Below are 17280 nucleotides of genomic sequence, written 5' to 3'. Positions count from 1 at the left end.
TTAACACAGATGGGGAAACTGAGGCACAGAATGCCCAATTCTCCTCTCACACCCATTTTACAACAGTGTAACTCACTTGGCTTCCTTGGAGGATGCCTCTGAAATGCCTGCGCCAAGGAGGACAAGATGAAAACAACACAGCCAGCATGCGTGAGGGATTTTTTTTTTTTTGCTTTAAATTTAATAAAAGTAACTGAAAAGTAACAAAAGGAGTCATTCACCGGCAGGTACATGGGATCAGCTCGCACAACCGAGAAATAAAAGAAATGTACAGCATCAGGGCTCCGAGCGTCTAGCAACCCAGCTCAGAAAGTAACTAGGAATAGAAAAGAGTCAGTACAAAAAAGTCACTGTCATTCGTTCAATCGGACGAGAAGGGACCGACAGACAGGGGAGGCCGGGGGGGGACTTAACGTTTTAAATTAGGGGCCAGCTCCTCCCCTGGTGTAAAACGCCACTGCTGGCGAAGCCCATCACAGCCCCCGGCTACAGGGAACGAGTGGCGCCCGGCCTCTCCACTAGGCGCATCCTGGCAGAAAGCTCCATGGGGCCATGCCCACCCCGGAGAGAAACGGTCTCACAAGGTCATCTACACCCAGGCCAGGGCCCTCAGCCTGCCTGGGCTGGAAGCACTGAGGGGCTGAGGGGAGGGGGGCACCTATGTGACTTCCCCTCCTGACCTCACCCCATAGCCCTGAAAATGGTCCTTTTGGGGCAGCAATCAGGCCTGATGTCATCTGCCTCATTGACTGGTCACCCCTCTCCCATACCAAACCAGCCATCAGCCAGAGCCATCTTGGCATGGCACCCCCACCAGAAGGGGCATTTCAGACCAATGCTGCCAGAGGCTAAGCCCCTCTCGCCAGGTCCCAAGCATCCTCAACCCCCCTCGAGCCTATGGAGGGGCAATTGCCACCCACCTGCAGCTCAGCAGCTACCAGGATCAGGCCCTCGACCTGCTTGGTGGGAGGGTTTGTGGGTCCTGCTGCAAAAGGAGGCTGCCTGGCAAAGTGGGGGGGGTGTCTTGCCCCTGCATCACAGCCTGACCAAGCACTGGTCCAGAATCGTCACACGCCCCTTCGGTCAGGATCACCAGGCGCGTACATACACACAGAGGTGACCAGGCGGCAGGGGGGGCTAGCAGGACCCCCCCAGGTTCAGAAACAAAAAAAGGGAGAGATTCCACCATAAAACATGGCAGCTCCAACGAATAGAGGGCAGCGTGGTGTAAACAGGGCACAAACAATCCAAATTATCCAGCTTCTAACACGCAACACCGACCCGACACGGACATCACACCGCTGAGCTCTCTAATAAACACAAGTCTAAGAAATAGACAATTCCAGGGAGGGGAAGGGGAACTATCACCATTCACCAAAAACAAAGAGAAGGGGGGAAAAAGCATTTTCCAGCTCGCTGTTGCTCAGTATTTACATGGAACCATTAAAAACACGTGTGTTTCAAGAAGACTAATGGAGAAGCTCAGAGCCGGGAGTGGACTAGGAGAGACCGGTGGAAATCAGAGATCAAACACGTCCATTTCTCTTGTGGATGGGGGCAGTGCAGGATCATTCGCTATAGTGTATGTTAGTGACACATCCAGAAGGCAATATGTACATCGTCTTTAGATCCAGTTAATCCCACCCTTCAATAGGAAACAGAGCTTGGGACAGAAAAGGGGTTCGGGGAAAAACTGTCAAGTCACCATCCCTGGCTAAGCCCCACAAAGCAAATGTAACATTAACATGGAGTGAGTCGTCATCAGAAGTTACATTCACACGCATCAGCGTCCATTTGCATGCACACGTACTCACGCATGCGCACACACGGAGCGGGAGGAGAGGGCATCAGTGTTGCCAACCTCAAATGTTAAAAAATCATCAGTCCAGCCCCGAAAAGAGAGGAGATTGGTGTTAAAGTCATGAGACTTTAAAAATAATCATTTTTAGTTGCCAAAAGGTGTCAGCGCCTTTCAGGGTTGTGTTTGCAAGAGTTTCCCCGCGAACAGGAGGGATAGAAACTTACTTTAAAAAAAGCTAAGAGTCTCATAGAATCACCTGACTCCAGGAGCTGGGGATTTGACTAATAAACAAACAGTGTGAAACGTGTGATAAAATTGCAAGAATTGGCAATTGTTTGACAGGCACACATGCACATACACAAACACACCCCCATGTGTACAGACACAGAGACATAAACTCATAGGGACAAACACACACACACACTTGCATACAGACACAGGGAAACAAACTTACACCCCACCCCACACAGCCCCATTCTCTCACACAACCTCACAGTCACCTACAGATGCAAAACAGACCCCGGGGCAAAAAGTCGCGCTGATTTACCCCAAACAAACCAGAACTTTCTGGGCCCAGATCACCAAGCACCAAATCCACCAAATTGCCCAGCGGGCCAGGTTCCCGCTGGGTGCTGAGTCCTTTGGGTAATCTAACTGCCAGGCTGTAAATCCAACATTAAAAACCAACCAAAAATAACGCCCCCAAAACGCTCTGATTTCAGAGCCTGGCGTTTTACCGCCAGCCCCACGGAGCAATGGGAGGCCAACACCTTCCTGCCGCTGGGCCATTACCTTTGATCAATCCGCTGCATTACCCCGCTTTGCCCGACAGACAGGGATACGGCCAGTTTCTCTTCTTTACATAAATAGCATTTTTTAAAACAAGGGACATTAATCCTCTCCTCTGTGTGATAGCTATTATCTTACAACGGAAATACACCCTGTGGAACGGGTTCTTGGCAAGAGACCTGGGGGTCACTCCCCCAGTGAAGGTGGGAACAGAAACGGGGGGTGCAGCTCAGGGGGGTGGCATTTTAATAGTAAGGAAGGGCGGTCTGTTGAGCCGGGGTAGGGACAGTTTGGACAGCGCCCTCCCAAAGGGGATCTGCATTGGAATTTGGGGGGGTATCACCCCTTCCCAATGGGTGTCTCTCCCTGGCTCCCTCTGCCCCCACCACACCGTGACAACCAGCAGGGGAGACCCTAGCCACAGTTGCTTTTAAAGGGGAACTCCGGCCATTTGAGAAACAAGAACTTAAGGCCCAAATTTTTACAAGGGGCCCCAAATTTGGGGTGCCTGACTTGCGATAAATACAGTAAGTTTGTGGGGTCTCTGACACCAGAATAACGGGGGCCACAGACACATTGTGGGAGGAGGGGGGGGTCAGAACCAACACCAACAGCAATGACTACTCCACACCTGTGGAAACCAGGCCCCAGTCATCCCAAGTCAGGCACCCAAAACTGGAAGCGTCCCAGATCCACCGGCTGCCATGGGGCCTGTGCATGCCAGGGGTCTGGGTTCCCAGGGGCACACCGCAGCCAGGCCGGTTAGAAACAGGAGACGGAGTTTTGCCTTAAGATAAAAAACTCAGCAAATAAAGCCGTTTGGAAACAACTGCAAACAGCTCCTTCTTCGGTTACCTGCCCGAGCCAAGGCCAGGGCTCTGCCTTTGCCCTGCTGCAGCTGAGGCCTGAGGTAGTTGTTGACACACGGAAATCTGCACTCCAGAGCAGAGGGAAGGACTTGTGGGCAGGGGCCCCGTGGATGGGAGTCAGAAGACCCAGCCGCCGCTGAAGCCAAGAGGAGACAGCATCGCCCACTGGACCAGGTATCCAGAGATTCTATTCCCGGCACTCCCTGAGTCACCTTGAGCAAGTCACTTCCCCACCCCTTTGTGCCTCAGTTTCCCCTCCTACCACTTGTGTATTGAGACTGGAAGCCCATCAGGGCAGGGACCCTCTGTGTATGTACAGCACCTACCACAACAGGGCCCTGATCTCAGTTGAGGCCTCTAACGGCTTCAGAAATTATAACGATGTCATGCGGTTCCCAGGGACTGCGGAGATGTACTAGCCAGCTGTTATCTAGCGCTTTGCACCAGTCGATCTCAAAGCGCTTGACCAAGGAGGGCATTCTCGCAAGGGGAAACTGAGGCCCGGGGCTAAAATCGCCTGTGGCAGGTAAATAAACGGAGGGCAGGACCAGCTAACTTTAACATTCGATGGGGTCAGTTAAGTCTGCGTGTGGATTCGGCTAAAGAAATACGCAAGACAAAAGTTATTACCAAGAAAATAAATAAATACCCCCCCACCCCGCCGGGTTACTAACAAACCTGTCTGGTGATCAGATCAGAAGGCACCTGTCCTTCCCGCCTCGGCTCTCGCACCCAGGCAGGCAGCTTGTTTGCGGGCTGTCCACTGTCCACACACAACCCTCCTGATCTTTGTTCTAATGGTTTTTGAGCAACAGGTATGACCCTAAACCGCAGAGCCGGCTGGCCCCATGTTTTGAGGATCCCCCCGGACCTGGATTTTGCCGACTGTCTCCAGAGGCACCGTTTCAGAAAAATTCCAGGAGCGGGGCAAAGTTGCGTTAGCATATAGAACATTATGTGTGATCACTTCTTCCCTGCAAAGCTGGGGCAGGAGGCAAAAAGTGGAGCCGATACACCTATGAAAAGTTGGGGTGGGCAAACCGAGGTCTGGCGATGGCAATTACTTACCTGATATCTAGTGATGCCCCTGGCTGGCTCTACCTATCCAATCATTATGGTTTTTATTTTTTTTTGCTGTCACTTTATAAATCCTAAAACTTACAGTTGAGGTCTATGGTCCAGAGCTTTATGTTACTTAACTCTCTAGGTTCCACCACATCCCCAAAGTATCTGAGGGCCTCACTTACAATAACAGATGTATTCTCAGTATCGGGTATTATTAATTTAACCTTATTGGACAGGTGGGGAAACTGAGGCACTGAGCAATTAAGTGACTTGCCCAGGAGGCTGGAGCAGAGCAGGGAATCAAGACGTCCTGTGTCCTACACCAGATGTCCTGTGCCCAGATGTCCTGTGTCCTACACCAGGGATGTAACAAGACCCTCCTCAAGGGTGCCTCCTTCAACCATTTGGACCTTAAAGTTATTGATTTCCAGAGGTGCCGCAATTCCCCTTCAATACCCCCACAATCACAGACTCTAAGCTGGGGGGGAAGTCGGGGCAGCTTTTCCGACCATCGCTGGGACATTTGCAAAAGTTCAAATTGGGAGGAGGGAATAATCTATCCGGTTCGGAGCCGGAAGGCGGGGGCTGGGTCTGTAAACTGAGCTGAATTTTCGGCAGTGAGATAGCTGTGCATTTGCTTGGTGCAGATCTCCCCAGAAGATTCCTTCTGCTCTGGGTCGTCCAGAGCGGTGGCCCACTCCGGATGAATCCATCACGGGTTTTCTGTGGGAGCAGGTGAGGCAGGGCACGTGGTGGCTTCGTCTCTTTCAGGTAGGGCATCGGAACCATGCCGATTTTTGGACTGGGCTCGCTAAGGTGCGCCTGTTGTCCTGGGACGGGACTGATCTCTCCCGCAGCACCAAACTGGCCAGTAATTTCCTCGGAAATTCTGCCCCCGCAGCCAGCCAGCCCTGAAATAACTCATCAGTCTTTGCTGAGGAGCAGCTGTGGATTCACGGTGGGGAATTAGTGAGTTAGTCTCTACGGTTGATCCAAGAAGCCCACTGAGCCCACCAAGCTCATTTCCCTGGTGGACCAGCCTCCTGCCCCGAACCCCAGACACGGGTTAAGGGAGAATCTGATGCTCTAGCCCAGGGAGGTGATGGGCTCCGAACCCGCCCCGCTGCACCCTCGTCCCCACCCCGCTGGCCCAGTGGGGAACGATGAAGAAAGATGGCCAGGAACATCCCTGTTCCTGAGCCGGTTGGTCCCTATTGAGATTTCCCCTGGCCTAGGCCAGTGAGGAGAGATGCCCCAAGCTGCTCCGGGGAGCTGCTGGAGGTGGTGCCAGGCACCTCTGCACAGAGAGGGCAGCTCAGGACCAGGAAGGGGGATGCAGCCTGGGCATGGAGCGGGCAGCTGGGTGAGAAAGGGAGAACGCGCAGGGATGGAGGGAGGTGCCAGCTGGCATCCCCAGCTCTGTGCACCTCCTGCGGCACGCTTCACACTGCCTTCCTCATGCCCACCTCCCTCTGCCGGCTGCTGGGATCTGGCTCCGGGCACAGCCCTGGGGCTGGCTTGAAGGGGGACCCGGTGCCCACTCCGGGCACTAAAGAGGCTGTGTTTAGTGTCCTGGGCACTGCCCCGCCTTGGGCTGCTCTCTCAACCCTCCCCATGGCCACCCTAGCCCTTCCTGGAAGGAAATGGGGGGCCACTGCCCCCCAGCCACGTGTCCAGGGCAGAGAAGGGTTCTCCACTGGGGGTGCCCCTCGGGAATGTCTGCAAGAAACTCTCTAACTCTGGCAAAGTTGGTTAAAACTCAGGGGGAGGGGGAAGGGGATGTTCAACGAGCACCCAGTTCCCTGCCTCGCCACCCCCTACTGGCAGCTCCAGCTAGCGCCTGCCCTTGGGGGGACGAGACCTGTCTCGGGCCGCAGCTCCCCCGAAGACAGGCCTGGGACGCAGGCAGGGGATCCGGGTTCCTTGGCTTTGAGACGTCGTGGTTTGTGCAGGAGGGAGGGCGGAGGGGAGGCGGGTCGGCAGTGCCCTCCGCGTGGGGGCAGGGTGGGGAGGCCTTCGCTCCCAGCGTCCTAGTAAACCCAGCTGACAGGGACCCACTGGGGCTCTGCGCGCAGCCTCTCCAGGGCCTCCTGCAGCTGCTGGAATGTCCACTCCAGGTTGTCGTTGACCAGGCTGAGGTCGAAGTAGTGGCCGTAGCCACGCTGGATGCGGCAGCTCTCGTCCACCGTCCGCTTCAGATCCGCCTCCTGCCCAGACACAAGCACGGATGCCGCCCGTTAGCCTTGCCCCAGAGCTCTGCGCACGGGGTAAAGAGCACACGCCTCCAGGGGGGCGGGGGGGGTCCCCAAAGAGCTTTGCAAAGGTAAGCGGAGGTGCAAACGACGCAGGGCTCGTTTCACCCCACCCCCGGGATGCAGCCACCTTTGGTGAGGAGCGCAGCAAGCTGTCGGTACGGGGATCCCAGCACTAAGAGGCATCTACCTCTGGGGTGGAGCGTGGCAGCCTTTTATACAGAGATCCTAGAGCGGAGATGCGGCTACCTGTGGGGAGGGGCATGGCCGCAGTTGGAACGGCCACCCAGAAATGCTACTCAGCTCTTTGGGACAGGACCTGAAGACAGATCCCGTAATCAGCTGAAGACAGATGGAGGACTGAAGGAGGCAGAATATGATCAATTATAAGCCCGGAAAGATTCTAGGGGCAGGGACAGCGCCAGGCACCAGGGGGCCCACGTGCAAAAAGCATCCATGGGAAATGTAATGATTGGCAGCTGGGGCAGCACAGTGCCCTCTAGCGCCATGCTGCGGCACTGCACTCAGCACGGGCTGGAGAATCCCCACCACGGCCCCCTGCCCTCCTTTCGTCTTCCCCCAGGGGTTGCCTACGCCAGCCCACCCCGCTTCGCCGCAGCCTGGCTGGTGGGAGCAGGTGGGGCCAGCCTGCCATTCCCTGGAGGTCAGCGGCAGGAGCTGCACGGGACACCCGCTGTGCCAGCCATCAGAGCGGGTCGGGGGAACAGCCCAGCTCTCCTGGGCGGCTCTGGGAACGGACAGCACCGTGCACTTGGCGAGGAGATCTTCCTGCTGACCCCTCCGGATGGAGAGTCCAACCAGTGGCCACGTTCAGGGAGGCGCTCGATGGGGAAGCGCTGAGCGCCTGCCTCTAAAGGGGCCATTAAGGCCACCAGGAAGAACCAACAGGGGAGCAAGCCCCGATCCCAGTGCCTGTCGCACATGTGCTTGTGGACAGAGCCGTGTGCATACAGGGACACGCCCTGTGGAACCCGGGCCTGCCCCAGCTCAGCCACCCTGGGTCATGTGGGCCAAGGACATGGCATGGGCCAGGTGATTGGGGAAGGCCCTATGACCCCAATGTCTTGTGGCACCGCGTGGGGGAAAGGGGGTTGGACCCCCTGCTCTGGTTGCACTCTGTGGGGGTACAGGGCTGGCGTGGACTCACCGTGAGCTGCTTGGTGGCCACACCGCTCTCCAGCGCTGCCTTGTTCATGGCTCGGAGTGTCTCGTAGTCCGGGGCTTCGATGAAGACCACGTAGGGGACGAATTCAGCCGTTCTCAGCACCTTCACTGCCTGGGTAACACAGAGCCAGGCTGTCAGTGCAGACCTAAGACCAGCAAGCTTCCAAAGGGGACAGGCGTGAAGGGGGACCATGCAGCCGGGGTGCTGGGAATGGGACCCAGAGCTTTTTCCCGCTGCTCAGATCTAGCCCTGGCGGGTACCGACCAAAAGGTGTTACCAGCTATAGCCATGGGGAGACAGTTTTTCCCAATGGGTAGGCCACATGGCTGGGAACCAGGAGACCTGGGTTCTGCTCCTGGCTCTGTCATTGACCTACTCTGTGCCTCAGTTTCCCCTCACACCATTTGTCTTGTCAGTTGCATTTTCGGGCAGGAGTCCTTCCCCTGCGTGTGGGCACCGCCCGCTAGGTGTGCGACCAGGCTCAGCAGAGAGGCCTGGTACTCAGTGGGCCCTGGACTGCGCTCCCCTCCCAGTCAGGGCTGGGACAGGTGGCTGGGGTGAGTACAGGGGAAGCTTGCCTCAGCTTTGCCCGAGCGGTGGCTGTCCTCCAGAGCTTCAAGCCAGAGCCCCAACCTCCCTTCCAGTATAACTAGGGGCTTCCCAGCTGGGCCTGTCCCCGTAGCACGAACCTGCGGGTTCACATCCAGGATGCACATCTTGCCGGACTCCACCACCTCGTGGATGGAGTCAATCTTGGTGCCGTAGAGGTTCCCCTCGTACTCCCCGTGCTCCAGGTAGCGGCCAGCCTTGATGTCCGCCTCCATCTCCCCCCGCGACATGAAGCAGTAGACCTGGCCGTTCCTCTCGTGGTCCTTGGGCTTCCGCGAAGTGTCTGCCAAGGGACACAGGAATAATGTGGTGAGCGTGAGATACAGAACAACCGGCGAGGGGACCGGACCGGAACCTCACACCCAAACCCCCCCCAACTCCGGGAACCCAGAGAGCCTGTGCCCAGCTCTGGGACCTTCCCTGTAATGGGCAGAACCAGAAGCCCAGGTCCAGACACCCCCCAACTGTGGGATCAAGCTGGGTGATCAGCTTGAATCAAAATCATCATCCAAAACTTGGGAACCAGTCCCCAGCCCTTGCCGTGTGGCTGGCCCGTCTCCCTACACTGGGCTGCGCCAGAACCACAAGCCCAAACACCCACAAACTTTGGGAAACTGCGGATCCAGCTGCCACCCGGCTGAACGGTGCATCAGTGTCGGAAGCCACCAAGTCCTGCCTTGTGATCGCAGGGACAGCTCGTTTGATTTCAAAACGCTTACGGGGAGATTAGAGCGGCCCGTCCCACTGCACCCCCCTCGGGGTTCTTTGTCGTCTGCAGCCCATCCGGCAGCAGCAGGATCCTGAAATTCAAGGGGCAGACGCACCCCACGTTCCACAAGTGGAGGACTCACGGGGGTTCAAGGCAACGGGTCTTGCCTTTGGCGGGGCAGGTATCTTGCCCCCCACCCCTCCCTCCTGCCACAGAGCCCGTCCCTGGGGACGTGGATGGAAGGCAGATGAGGTGCAGGGTGGACGTTTCCTCACCAGGGGGTGCTGCTCCATCACAAACAGGCTTACCTGGCCCTCACCTCTGGTCAATTACGGTCACAGGTGATTCTCCACAGTCTGCCCGGCTGGCTCTCCAGACCCTGTGCTGAAGGACGGGGCAGGGGCTTTTCGTCCCCAGGACCTGACAGCTCTAGGGCTCCCCCAGCCTGCCCTGCCCAGCGCTCCGGGTGCCTTCATTCCAAACCTCCATGTGCATCCCCTAAGGCCGGCCGTGCGTGGGGCAGGGATGCCCACACCGGCTGGCCGCAGGGCACGCTAAGAGGACCCAGAGGCGTGAGTCACGTGAGGCCAGGCCACGTGGCACAGTCAGCCCCAGCCCCTTCTGGAGCAGGGGTCAGATTAGGGAAAAGAGATCAGGGTGCACGTCGGGGTTAGCACTGGCTCCAGGGGGCAGAGTCTTTACTCACACGGGATGGTGGTCCCGTAGCGGGCCTGGTCCGACATGATCAGCTTGTTCTTGAGGCTGCGTCGCCCGACGCCCTGGGCCCCGATCAACACCAGGGTTTTCCTGCGGAACGGGGGCATGCGGGCCACCTCCTCGTAGATCAGCAGCTCGTGCCGGTCAAACTCTGGGCCGGATGGGGAGGAGAAAACAGTCAGCGCTGATATGGGGACGGGGCAGCGTGTGCCCAGCCCCGCCTGCGCAGGGGACGGGGTGGAAGGGGGAAGGATAATTTTGGGATTTGGGGCAAGAGCCGGCCCAGGAGGAGGAGGAGGGGGATGCCTGCCCAGGGCCTGGGCAGCCTGGGGCACTCACCCGCATTTTTCGTGGTCAGGTACATCATCCTCTTCTTCTTCTTCCCACTGATGCTGCCGCATAGGGCACCTGCCGAGAGCAGAACGGACTCGTTCAGCCGTGGGCAAGCCCAGCGGGAATCAGATGCTGCCACAGGCAACCCCAGCAGGGATCGGGGTGCTGGCCTGGCTGGAGATATTCCCCAGGGCAGGGGGTGTCAGGGCAGGGCCACTGCAAACCCCTAGGACACAGCCAGGGTTTGTGGGGGAGCATCACCTTCCTGCGGGCACTGGCCACCAGGCTGGGCACTAGCCTGGCTCAGGGCCCTGGCCGTAGGGAGCAGGGAGGGTTTGGGCAGCAGGGCTCCACCGCCACGCTCTGGAGATGGGGAGCAGGGCCCTGCGTGCACTGCGGCCAGCCTGGGGCATCCGTGGGGGCCTCCTACCAGATGTGGGGGGGACTTCGAGGTCGCGCTTCACAAACGCCTTCCGCTTCTCCTCCAGCAGCTGGCTCGGGATGAGGCCGGCACTGCCGCCCTCCACGTGGCAGGCCTGAAACGGCACCCAGGCCCGGTGAGTCCCCATAGCCACCGCCCGTCCAGCCTGGCATACTGGGGCCCCTTACGGCCCCCACCCCCAGAGCCCCGCACCAGGGGCCCCCCGCAGCCTCCACCCTCTGGAGCACCCCTGCCCTAGGGCCACCCACACCTCCATTTCCAACCCCCTCCAGGGATGACCCACAGCGCCATCCCCCCAGCCCCCCTGCCACCACCCTGGGGCCACCCACAGCCCCTTCCCCACAGCCGCACCTGCCCTGAAGCCCCCCCACAGCCCCATCACCACAGCCCCCCACCCACCCTGGGGCCACGCACAACCCCATCCCCACAGCCCCTACCATCACCCCGGGGCCACCCACAACCCCATCCCCACAGCCCCCCACCACCACCCCGGGGCCACCCACAACCCCATCCCCACAGCCCCCCACCACCACCCCGGGGCCACCCACAACCCCATCCCCACAGCCCCCCACCACCACCCCGGGGCCACCCACAACCCCATCCCCACAGCCCCCCACCACCACCCCGGGGCCACCCACAACCCCATCCCCACAGCCCCCCACCACCACCCCGGGGCCACCCACAACCCCATCCCCACAGCCCCTACCACCACCCCGGGGCCACCCACAACCCGATTCCCACAGCCCCCACCACCACCCCGGGGCCACCCACAGCCCCCACCACCACCCCGGGGCCACCCACAGCCCCATCTCCACACCCCCCACACACACCCTGAGGCCACCCACAGCCGCATCCCCATACCCCCCACACCCTGTGGCCACCCACAGCCCTATCACCACAGCCCCATCTCCAAACGCGCCCTCTCCCCGCTATGGGGCCACTCACAGCCCCCACCCCAGGAGGCCCCTGCCCAGCGGCCACCCACAGCCCCCATCCCCAGACCCTCACCCTCCAGCCAGCTGCCGCTGAGCTCCCTGACTGCCCTCAGCGCCATCCCATCGACCAAACCAGCAGTGACCATGGGGTCCCCTTGCCAGCCCCTCCGTGCCTTGGGGATGGGGGTGTTCCATGTGGCATGACCCTCCCCGCCTGAGTAACCCATCCCCCCCGTCCAAGCCATCCCAGGGTGCAAGGCAGTACCCAGGCCTGGGTACTGCCAAGCGGTGGGGGATTCGGGACCACCCAGCTGTCCTCACCTGCCACCAGTTGGGGTCGTCCTGGTTGACGATCTGCAGCAGGTCCCCGGCAGTGAATTTTAACCCTGCCTCCTTGCAGGGGATCAGGTTATCGCTGGCCGGGTCGTAGTCAAAGTGGGACTTCACAAACACCTACGAGGAGAGCGCGGGGTCAGCCCCAGGCAGGGAGAGCAGAGGGGCCCTTGCCGTCCTGGGGCTCCCGGTTCCTGAACTGAGAGCCGAGCTCTTTGGAAAATCCAGGCCCCGCTGGGCAGTGCCGAGCGCCTGGAAATCCGGCCCGGAGAATTCCCATTTCCCCGGTCCCTGGCACGGGCTGGAGCCGGGAGCGGCGAGACAACCGACCCTGCTCGTGAGCTCCACCGTCAAGAACCAGGGAAAGCGCGTGAAGCGCTGCCATCCCACAGACCAGCTGGTCTCAACCGGTGGGTCTGCGCCCCGTTTTAATGGGGTCACCAGGGCTGTCGTTCAACTTGCTGGGGCCCGGGGCTGAAGCCAAAATCCAAGCCCCACCGCCCAGGGCTGAAGTCCTCAAGCTTCAGCACCCCGCCCAAGGCGGGGGGGGGAGGGGGGTCTCAGGCTTCAGTCCCCCTTCCTGGGGGCTTGTAGTGATTTTTGTTGCCAGAAGGGGGTCGCGGTGCAGTGAAGTTTGAGAACCCCTGACCTAGACCAAAGAAAAGAGCTGGGAGTGGTCCGAACGCGAGACAGACTGACAGACCGGATAAAACAGCCTCCGGCTCTCACTCAAGGAAGGGGTCACAGTTATGCGTGGTGAACAAGAGGAGCCGAGGGCCAGAAATCAATGAACCAAAATCGGGGTGTCGGATAATAGGCCTCATTGGTGGACCCAATAACGATGGGGGTGAGATATTCCACCCACCGCTCCCTTTTGGGGTGTGTAAGAAAGAATTCTGGAGACAAATTGATTCCCTTCCCTTTCTCCTCTCTCCGGTGCCTTCTGTCTCATATGAGATTGGCTTAGCGGGCCAAGACTGCTGAGATCAGAAAGAGGCCGTTAACAGCAATGCCCGAAACAGCCCCACGTTGCTACAAGTGTCCCAGGCCTCGGAGCGCCTGACCAGACCACGTGCCGGGCCTGTTTTTCTCCAGTCACGAGGTTGCAAGTGAAGTCGACACCATAGAGAGGAGCTGCGTTTTCCAGCTTTGCTGTGCTTTCCTCTCTCCTTTTGTGTTCGTCTTGGCTTGTCTTCTGAGAAAGGGGAGCGGATTTTAACCAGCCCATCCCCACCAACTTCTCCTGTTGGCCCCGGACGAGACAGTAATCACCCTCCTGAACACCATCCCGGAGACTGTCAGACCCGGGGCCTTGTCCTTTGGAAACTCTCCCCAGCTCAAGGGAACGCTGGAGGCTGTTAAAACGAAAGCCTGCCTTCAAACCTGACTCTTCAAATGCGTCTTTTCTGTCCCTTTAATAAAGGGGGCCTAGGGTTTCCAGTGGGGTTTTGCCCTGGGACTGGCCGGCTGACGTCTCTGGACACCAAACCCTGACCCGAGACTGACGCTGGTTAATGCTGGGCAGTGACTGGGTTACAATAACGCCTTTGGCCCACAGAGTCCATCCACTCGGACAGATCTCCGGCTAAAGCCTCCGTCAACTCCCCATGTGCAGGCCATGGGGTGCTTGCAGGGGGGGCACAGCCAGGCCCCTCCATCGCTCCCCAGACTCTTGGCTATTGATAACAGAGTCTCAGTCTCGCTGTTAGGACTGCAAAGAAAACCTTGGAAGGGCGAGAGCCGAGCGTAACTGACACCTGAGCTTGCCCCGCCAGGAGCAGCGGTGGAGGGGGGGCCGGGGAAGCACCGCTGGGATCTGGGGTGGAGGTGGGACCCCCCCAGGGAGCAGATGTGGAGAGGGGCCAGGAGAGCCCCATCAGGAGTAGGGGTAGAGGGGTGGGCGTGGGTGAGCCCCGCCTGGAGCAGGGGTGGAGGGGGGGGCTGGGCAGGCCCTGCCTGGAGCAGGGGTGGAGGGGGACTCTGCCCTGCTCCCCACTGTGAGGTAACAAGCCAAGACAAGCTCCAAATAGCAAACGGAGACACAGGGACTGGAGATCAGCTCATCTCCTGCTCGCCCCTCGCTGCCAGGCTCCTTTCAGCGCCCGGGCCCCACGGCGCATGGCGCCGAGGGAGCAGATGCCAGGGCCGGCTGACAGGCCCTGCTTTGTCCTCAGCCGGGGGAGAAATGTGTCCGGAGAGTCAAAGGCAGGTGACGTGCTCCTGTCTGCATCGAGCAGCTCTGCCCCCATGCCCGCCACCCCGGTTCAGTTCCTGCCTGGCATCAGCTGGCAGGGGCCAGGCGAGCAGGCTGAAGCGGGGTGCGGCAGGCAGTGCTGGGACAATGTCTTGGATACAGGCTAGAAGGGAAGATGAGCTGCCTGGAGGAGCAGGCCATGATCCCCCTAAATTTCCGCCCCCCCATCCCTGCCACCATGCCTGCCCCCCTTTAAATTCATCCCCCCACACACAGAGCCTGCCCCAGCCAACCCCAAATTCAACCCCCTGCCATGCCTGCTCTGCCCACCCCTTAAATGTATTGCCCCCCCATGCCTTCCTCAGCAACCCCTTAAATTCCTCTCCCGCTGTGCCTATAACTGCTGGGCTCTATTCCCAGCCCTGCCATCGACTCCTGGTGTGACTCTGAGCAAGTCTCTCAGACACACATGCACGTGCCTCAGTTTCCCCACCTGGATAGCACTTCCTGCGGCCACCACCCAGGGGAGGCCATGCAGCCTCTGTAATGGGAGCGGGGGGTGCTCAGCACCTTTGAAACCCTTTCGTTCGGACCAGTCCTGCCCCGACATACGCCACACGGTTCCTGGGGCAGCCCCGGGCCGGGTGCAGAGCCAGGGTCACGGAGCAGAGCTGGCTGCAGTTCCTGACACAGGGGCGGGAGTTGGCCCAGTGCAAAGCCCACAGGGCATGAATCAGGGCCGAGCAGGGCCCCACTTTTCCCACCCAGCCCACTGGCTCTGGCAGGGGACGTCTACCCTGCAGCCGGAGTGTCATTTCCAGCTCGGGCAGACATCCCCATGCTGGCATTGAGCGAGTAGTCTGGGTCTGAGAAGGTTGAGAACCACAGGTCTAGGTGGCCCAAGGCTCCACTCACATGCCCCTGAGAGCTTGTCTTTTTTTTTGACTTCTGTGACCACATTTGTGAAGCCAGACTTGCCACTCCCCAGATGTTTCACCTCGGCAACCAGCGTCCATTCTGTACCGGAGGGAAGGGACAGAACCCGTGCAGGCTGGATCTAAGAAGCGGGGAAAGTCCTCACTTGTCTTCCCAGACCCATTAACTACCTGGAGTTAACGGGGAACCAGGTACGGAAGCGGTCTCGACAAGCCCTGGGCAAGATACACAGCCTCGGCCACCTAGGCTGGTGAGAGGATGGGCAAGCACACGGTAAATCACAACTTGCCCAGGCTACGCTAGGATGTTAAAGCGTGTTCGCTAAGGGCTTTGCTGGAAAGGGCAGGCTGGTACAGCTACCCCGGGAAACCCTCTAGCTCTCCCTCGGCAGAACCTGTTCACGTCCGGCTGCCTTTGCCGGTGCAGGGCGTCCTCGCAGAGCCACCCTGCATGGGGAAAAGCCGCATGGCACTGTGGGTGGGGGTCCCAGTGTCCCCGGCGCCACTATCTGGTGCACGGCCTTGTGGGAAATTTTTGCAGCGGCTTGTGGGGTACCATCCCCGCTCTCAGGGAACTGTGGGAGTTCGGGGTCAAGTTCCCGCAGTTCCCGCCTATAATTGCCTCTTTTGGGGGGCCTTATTTAGCCTCACATATGCACACCCCTGCTCTGTCCCTCCCTCCCCTGTCGGGGAGCTCGCACCACGGCCTTTGCTGCCATCTACCCACAGTCACTGCCTTCCGTGGGGTGTGATCCCAACACCAGCCAACCCCCCAGGTCCTGTGGCTCTCACGGGCACAGGCCCGGGCAGCCCTTGTGCAGAGCCCACCGCCCGCCCTGGCAGGAGCATGGCCAGGAAGGGAGGGGTTATCAGAGCTGCTGGGACAAGGAAATTCTCCTGGGGGGGAGAGCTGGGGGATTAGAGAGGTAAACACACATACACACCCCTCGCCACGGGATGGGATTATCTGCCACCAAATCCAGCACAGACAGACAGACAGCAACAACCCGGCAGGGAAACACACGGGCGCTTTCATATATACTCCACAGCTACACACACACACACACACACACAACCACATACAGGCCTGCATATTACACACACACACACACACGTGCCTTCATATATACTACACAGCTTCACACACAACCACATACAGGCCTGCATATTACACTCACATACACACCTTCATATATACTACACAGCTGCACACACAGGTCTTCGTATAACACACACATACACGGCCCACATATATACCACACAGCTGCACACATGGCCCCCTATATATACACAGATACACACACACACACACCTGCATATGTACTACACAACTACACACACTCACACGCACAGGCCCACATCTATACTACACAACTACACACATAGGCCTACCTATATACACCCCACACACACACACACACACACACACACACACACGCACAAGCCTGCATATATATCGTCATCTCCCTGTTACACATGGTGAAACTGAGGCATAGAGCGGGGGTGGGGCTGTCCCAGGGTCACATAGCCAGCATGTACCTAGACTTGGGAGCCAACAGGCAAACACACGTTCCAGGGGGAGCACCCCGACACTAGCAATCACACCCCTACACACCTATCCACCCCACCTCCCGGAGGCAGACACAAGCCCACGGCACCCGAGAGGTCTGGGACGGAGGGAGCAGGTGATGGGAAGTCTTGACTCAAACTGGCCAGAACAATGAGCACTGAGCTGCCGCTGGGGTGTCACCGAGCACCCCCATTCCCGAAAGAGAGCCCGGAGCGCAGCCCACACCCCAAGGAGAATCCAGCCAGCTGTCGGCCCCTCCCCTGGGTTTATCCAGAGGTCCCTGCAGCTGGGGAAGGCAAGAGAGGCCGGCGCCCGGGCCACACTTGGTCCAGCTCTATTACGCCGCTGAGCACATTGAGCTGACAGCTGCTTATTAAATTCTTCCAGCTCCCTGCCCAAGGCATCCGCGCACAAAGTCCCTGCTGGCCTTCTCGGGAACGCTCCCCGGCTGGGGGCAGACCGGGGTGGGGAGGAGGAGCAGAGAAGGGCAGGCACATGGAGATTTATAATGAGGTACAGCAACATATGTTTCTAAGGCACC

General features: G+C 59.0%; 1 protein-coding gene across 4 annotated transcripts in view; it reads right to left on the bottom strand.

Moving 5' to 3' along the window:
• Nucleotides 1-158: 158 nt before the first annotated feature.
• MPP2 (membrane palmitoylated protein 2) overlaps nucleotides 159-17280 on the bottom strand; it is a 44804-nt gene continuing 27682 nt past the window's right edge. For all 4 annotated transcript variants that reach the window (XM_043536924.1, XM_037887108.2, XM_043536922.1 and 1 more), the window contains exons 7-13: nucleotides 12029-12160; nucleotides 10761-10866; nucleotides 10337-10405; nucleotides 9987-10148; nucleotides 8652-8854; nucleotides 7945-8073; nucleotides 159-6731 (exon numbers count right to left, since the gene is read on the bottom strand). In XM_043536924.1, the coding sequence (XP_043392859.1) occupies nucleotides 6555-6731; nucleotides 7945-8073; nucleotides 8652-8854; nucleotides 9987-10148; nucleotides 10337-10405; nucleotides 10761-10866; nucleotides 12029-12160 (978 nt within the window). In that variant the 3' untranslated portion in view covers nucleotides 159-6554. The remainder of the gene's footprint in view (nucleotides 6732-7944; nucleotides 8074-8651; nucleotides 8855-9986; nucleotides 10149-10336; nucleotides 10406-10760; nucleotides 10867-12028; nucleotides 12161-17280) is intronic.

The sequence above is a fragment of the Chelonia mydas genome, chromosome 27, assembly GCF_015237465.2.
Source record: "Chelonia mydas isolate rCheMyd1 chromosome 27, rCheMyd1.pri.v2, whole genome shotgun sequence".
Taxonomy (NCBI): domain Eukaryota; kingdom Metazoa; phylum Chordata; order Testudines; family Cheloniidae; genus Chelonia; species Chelonia mydas.
Note: the sequence above shows the minus strand (reverse complement) of the source record. Positions and strands in the feature narration are given on the sequence as shown.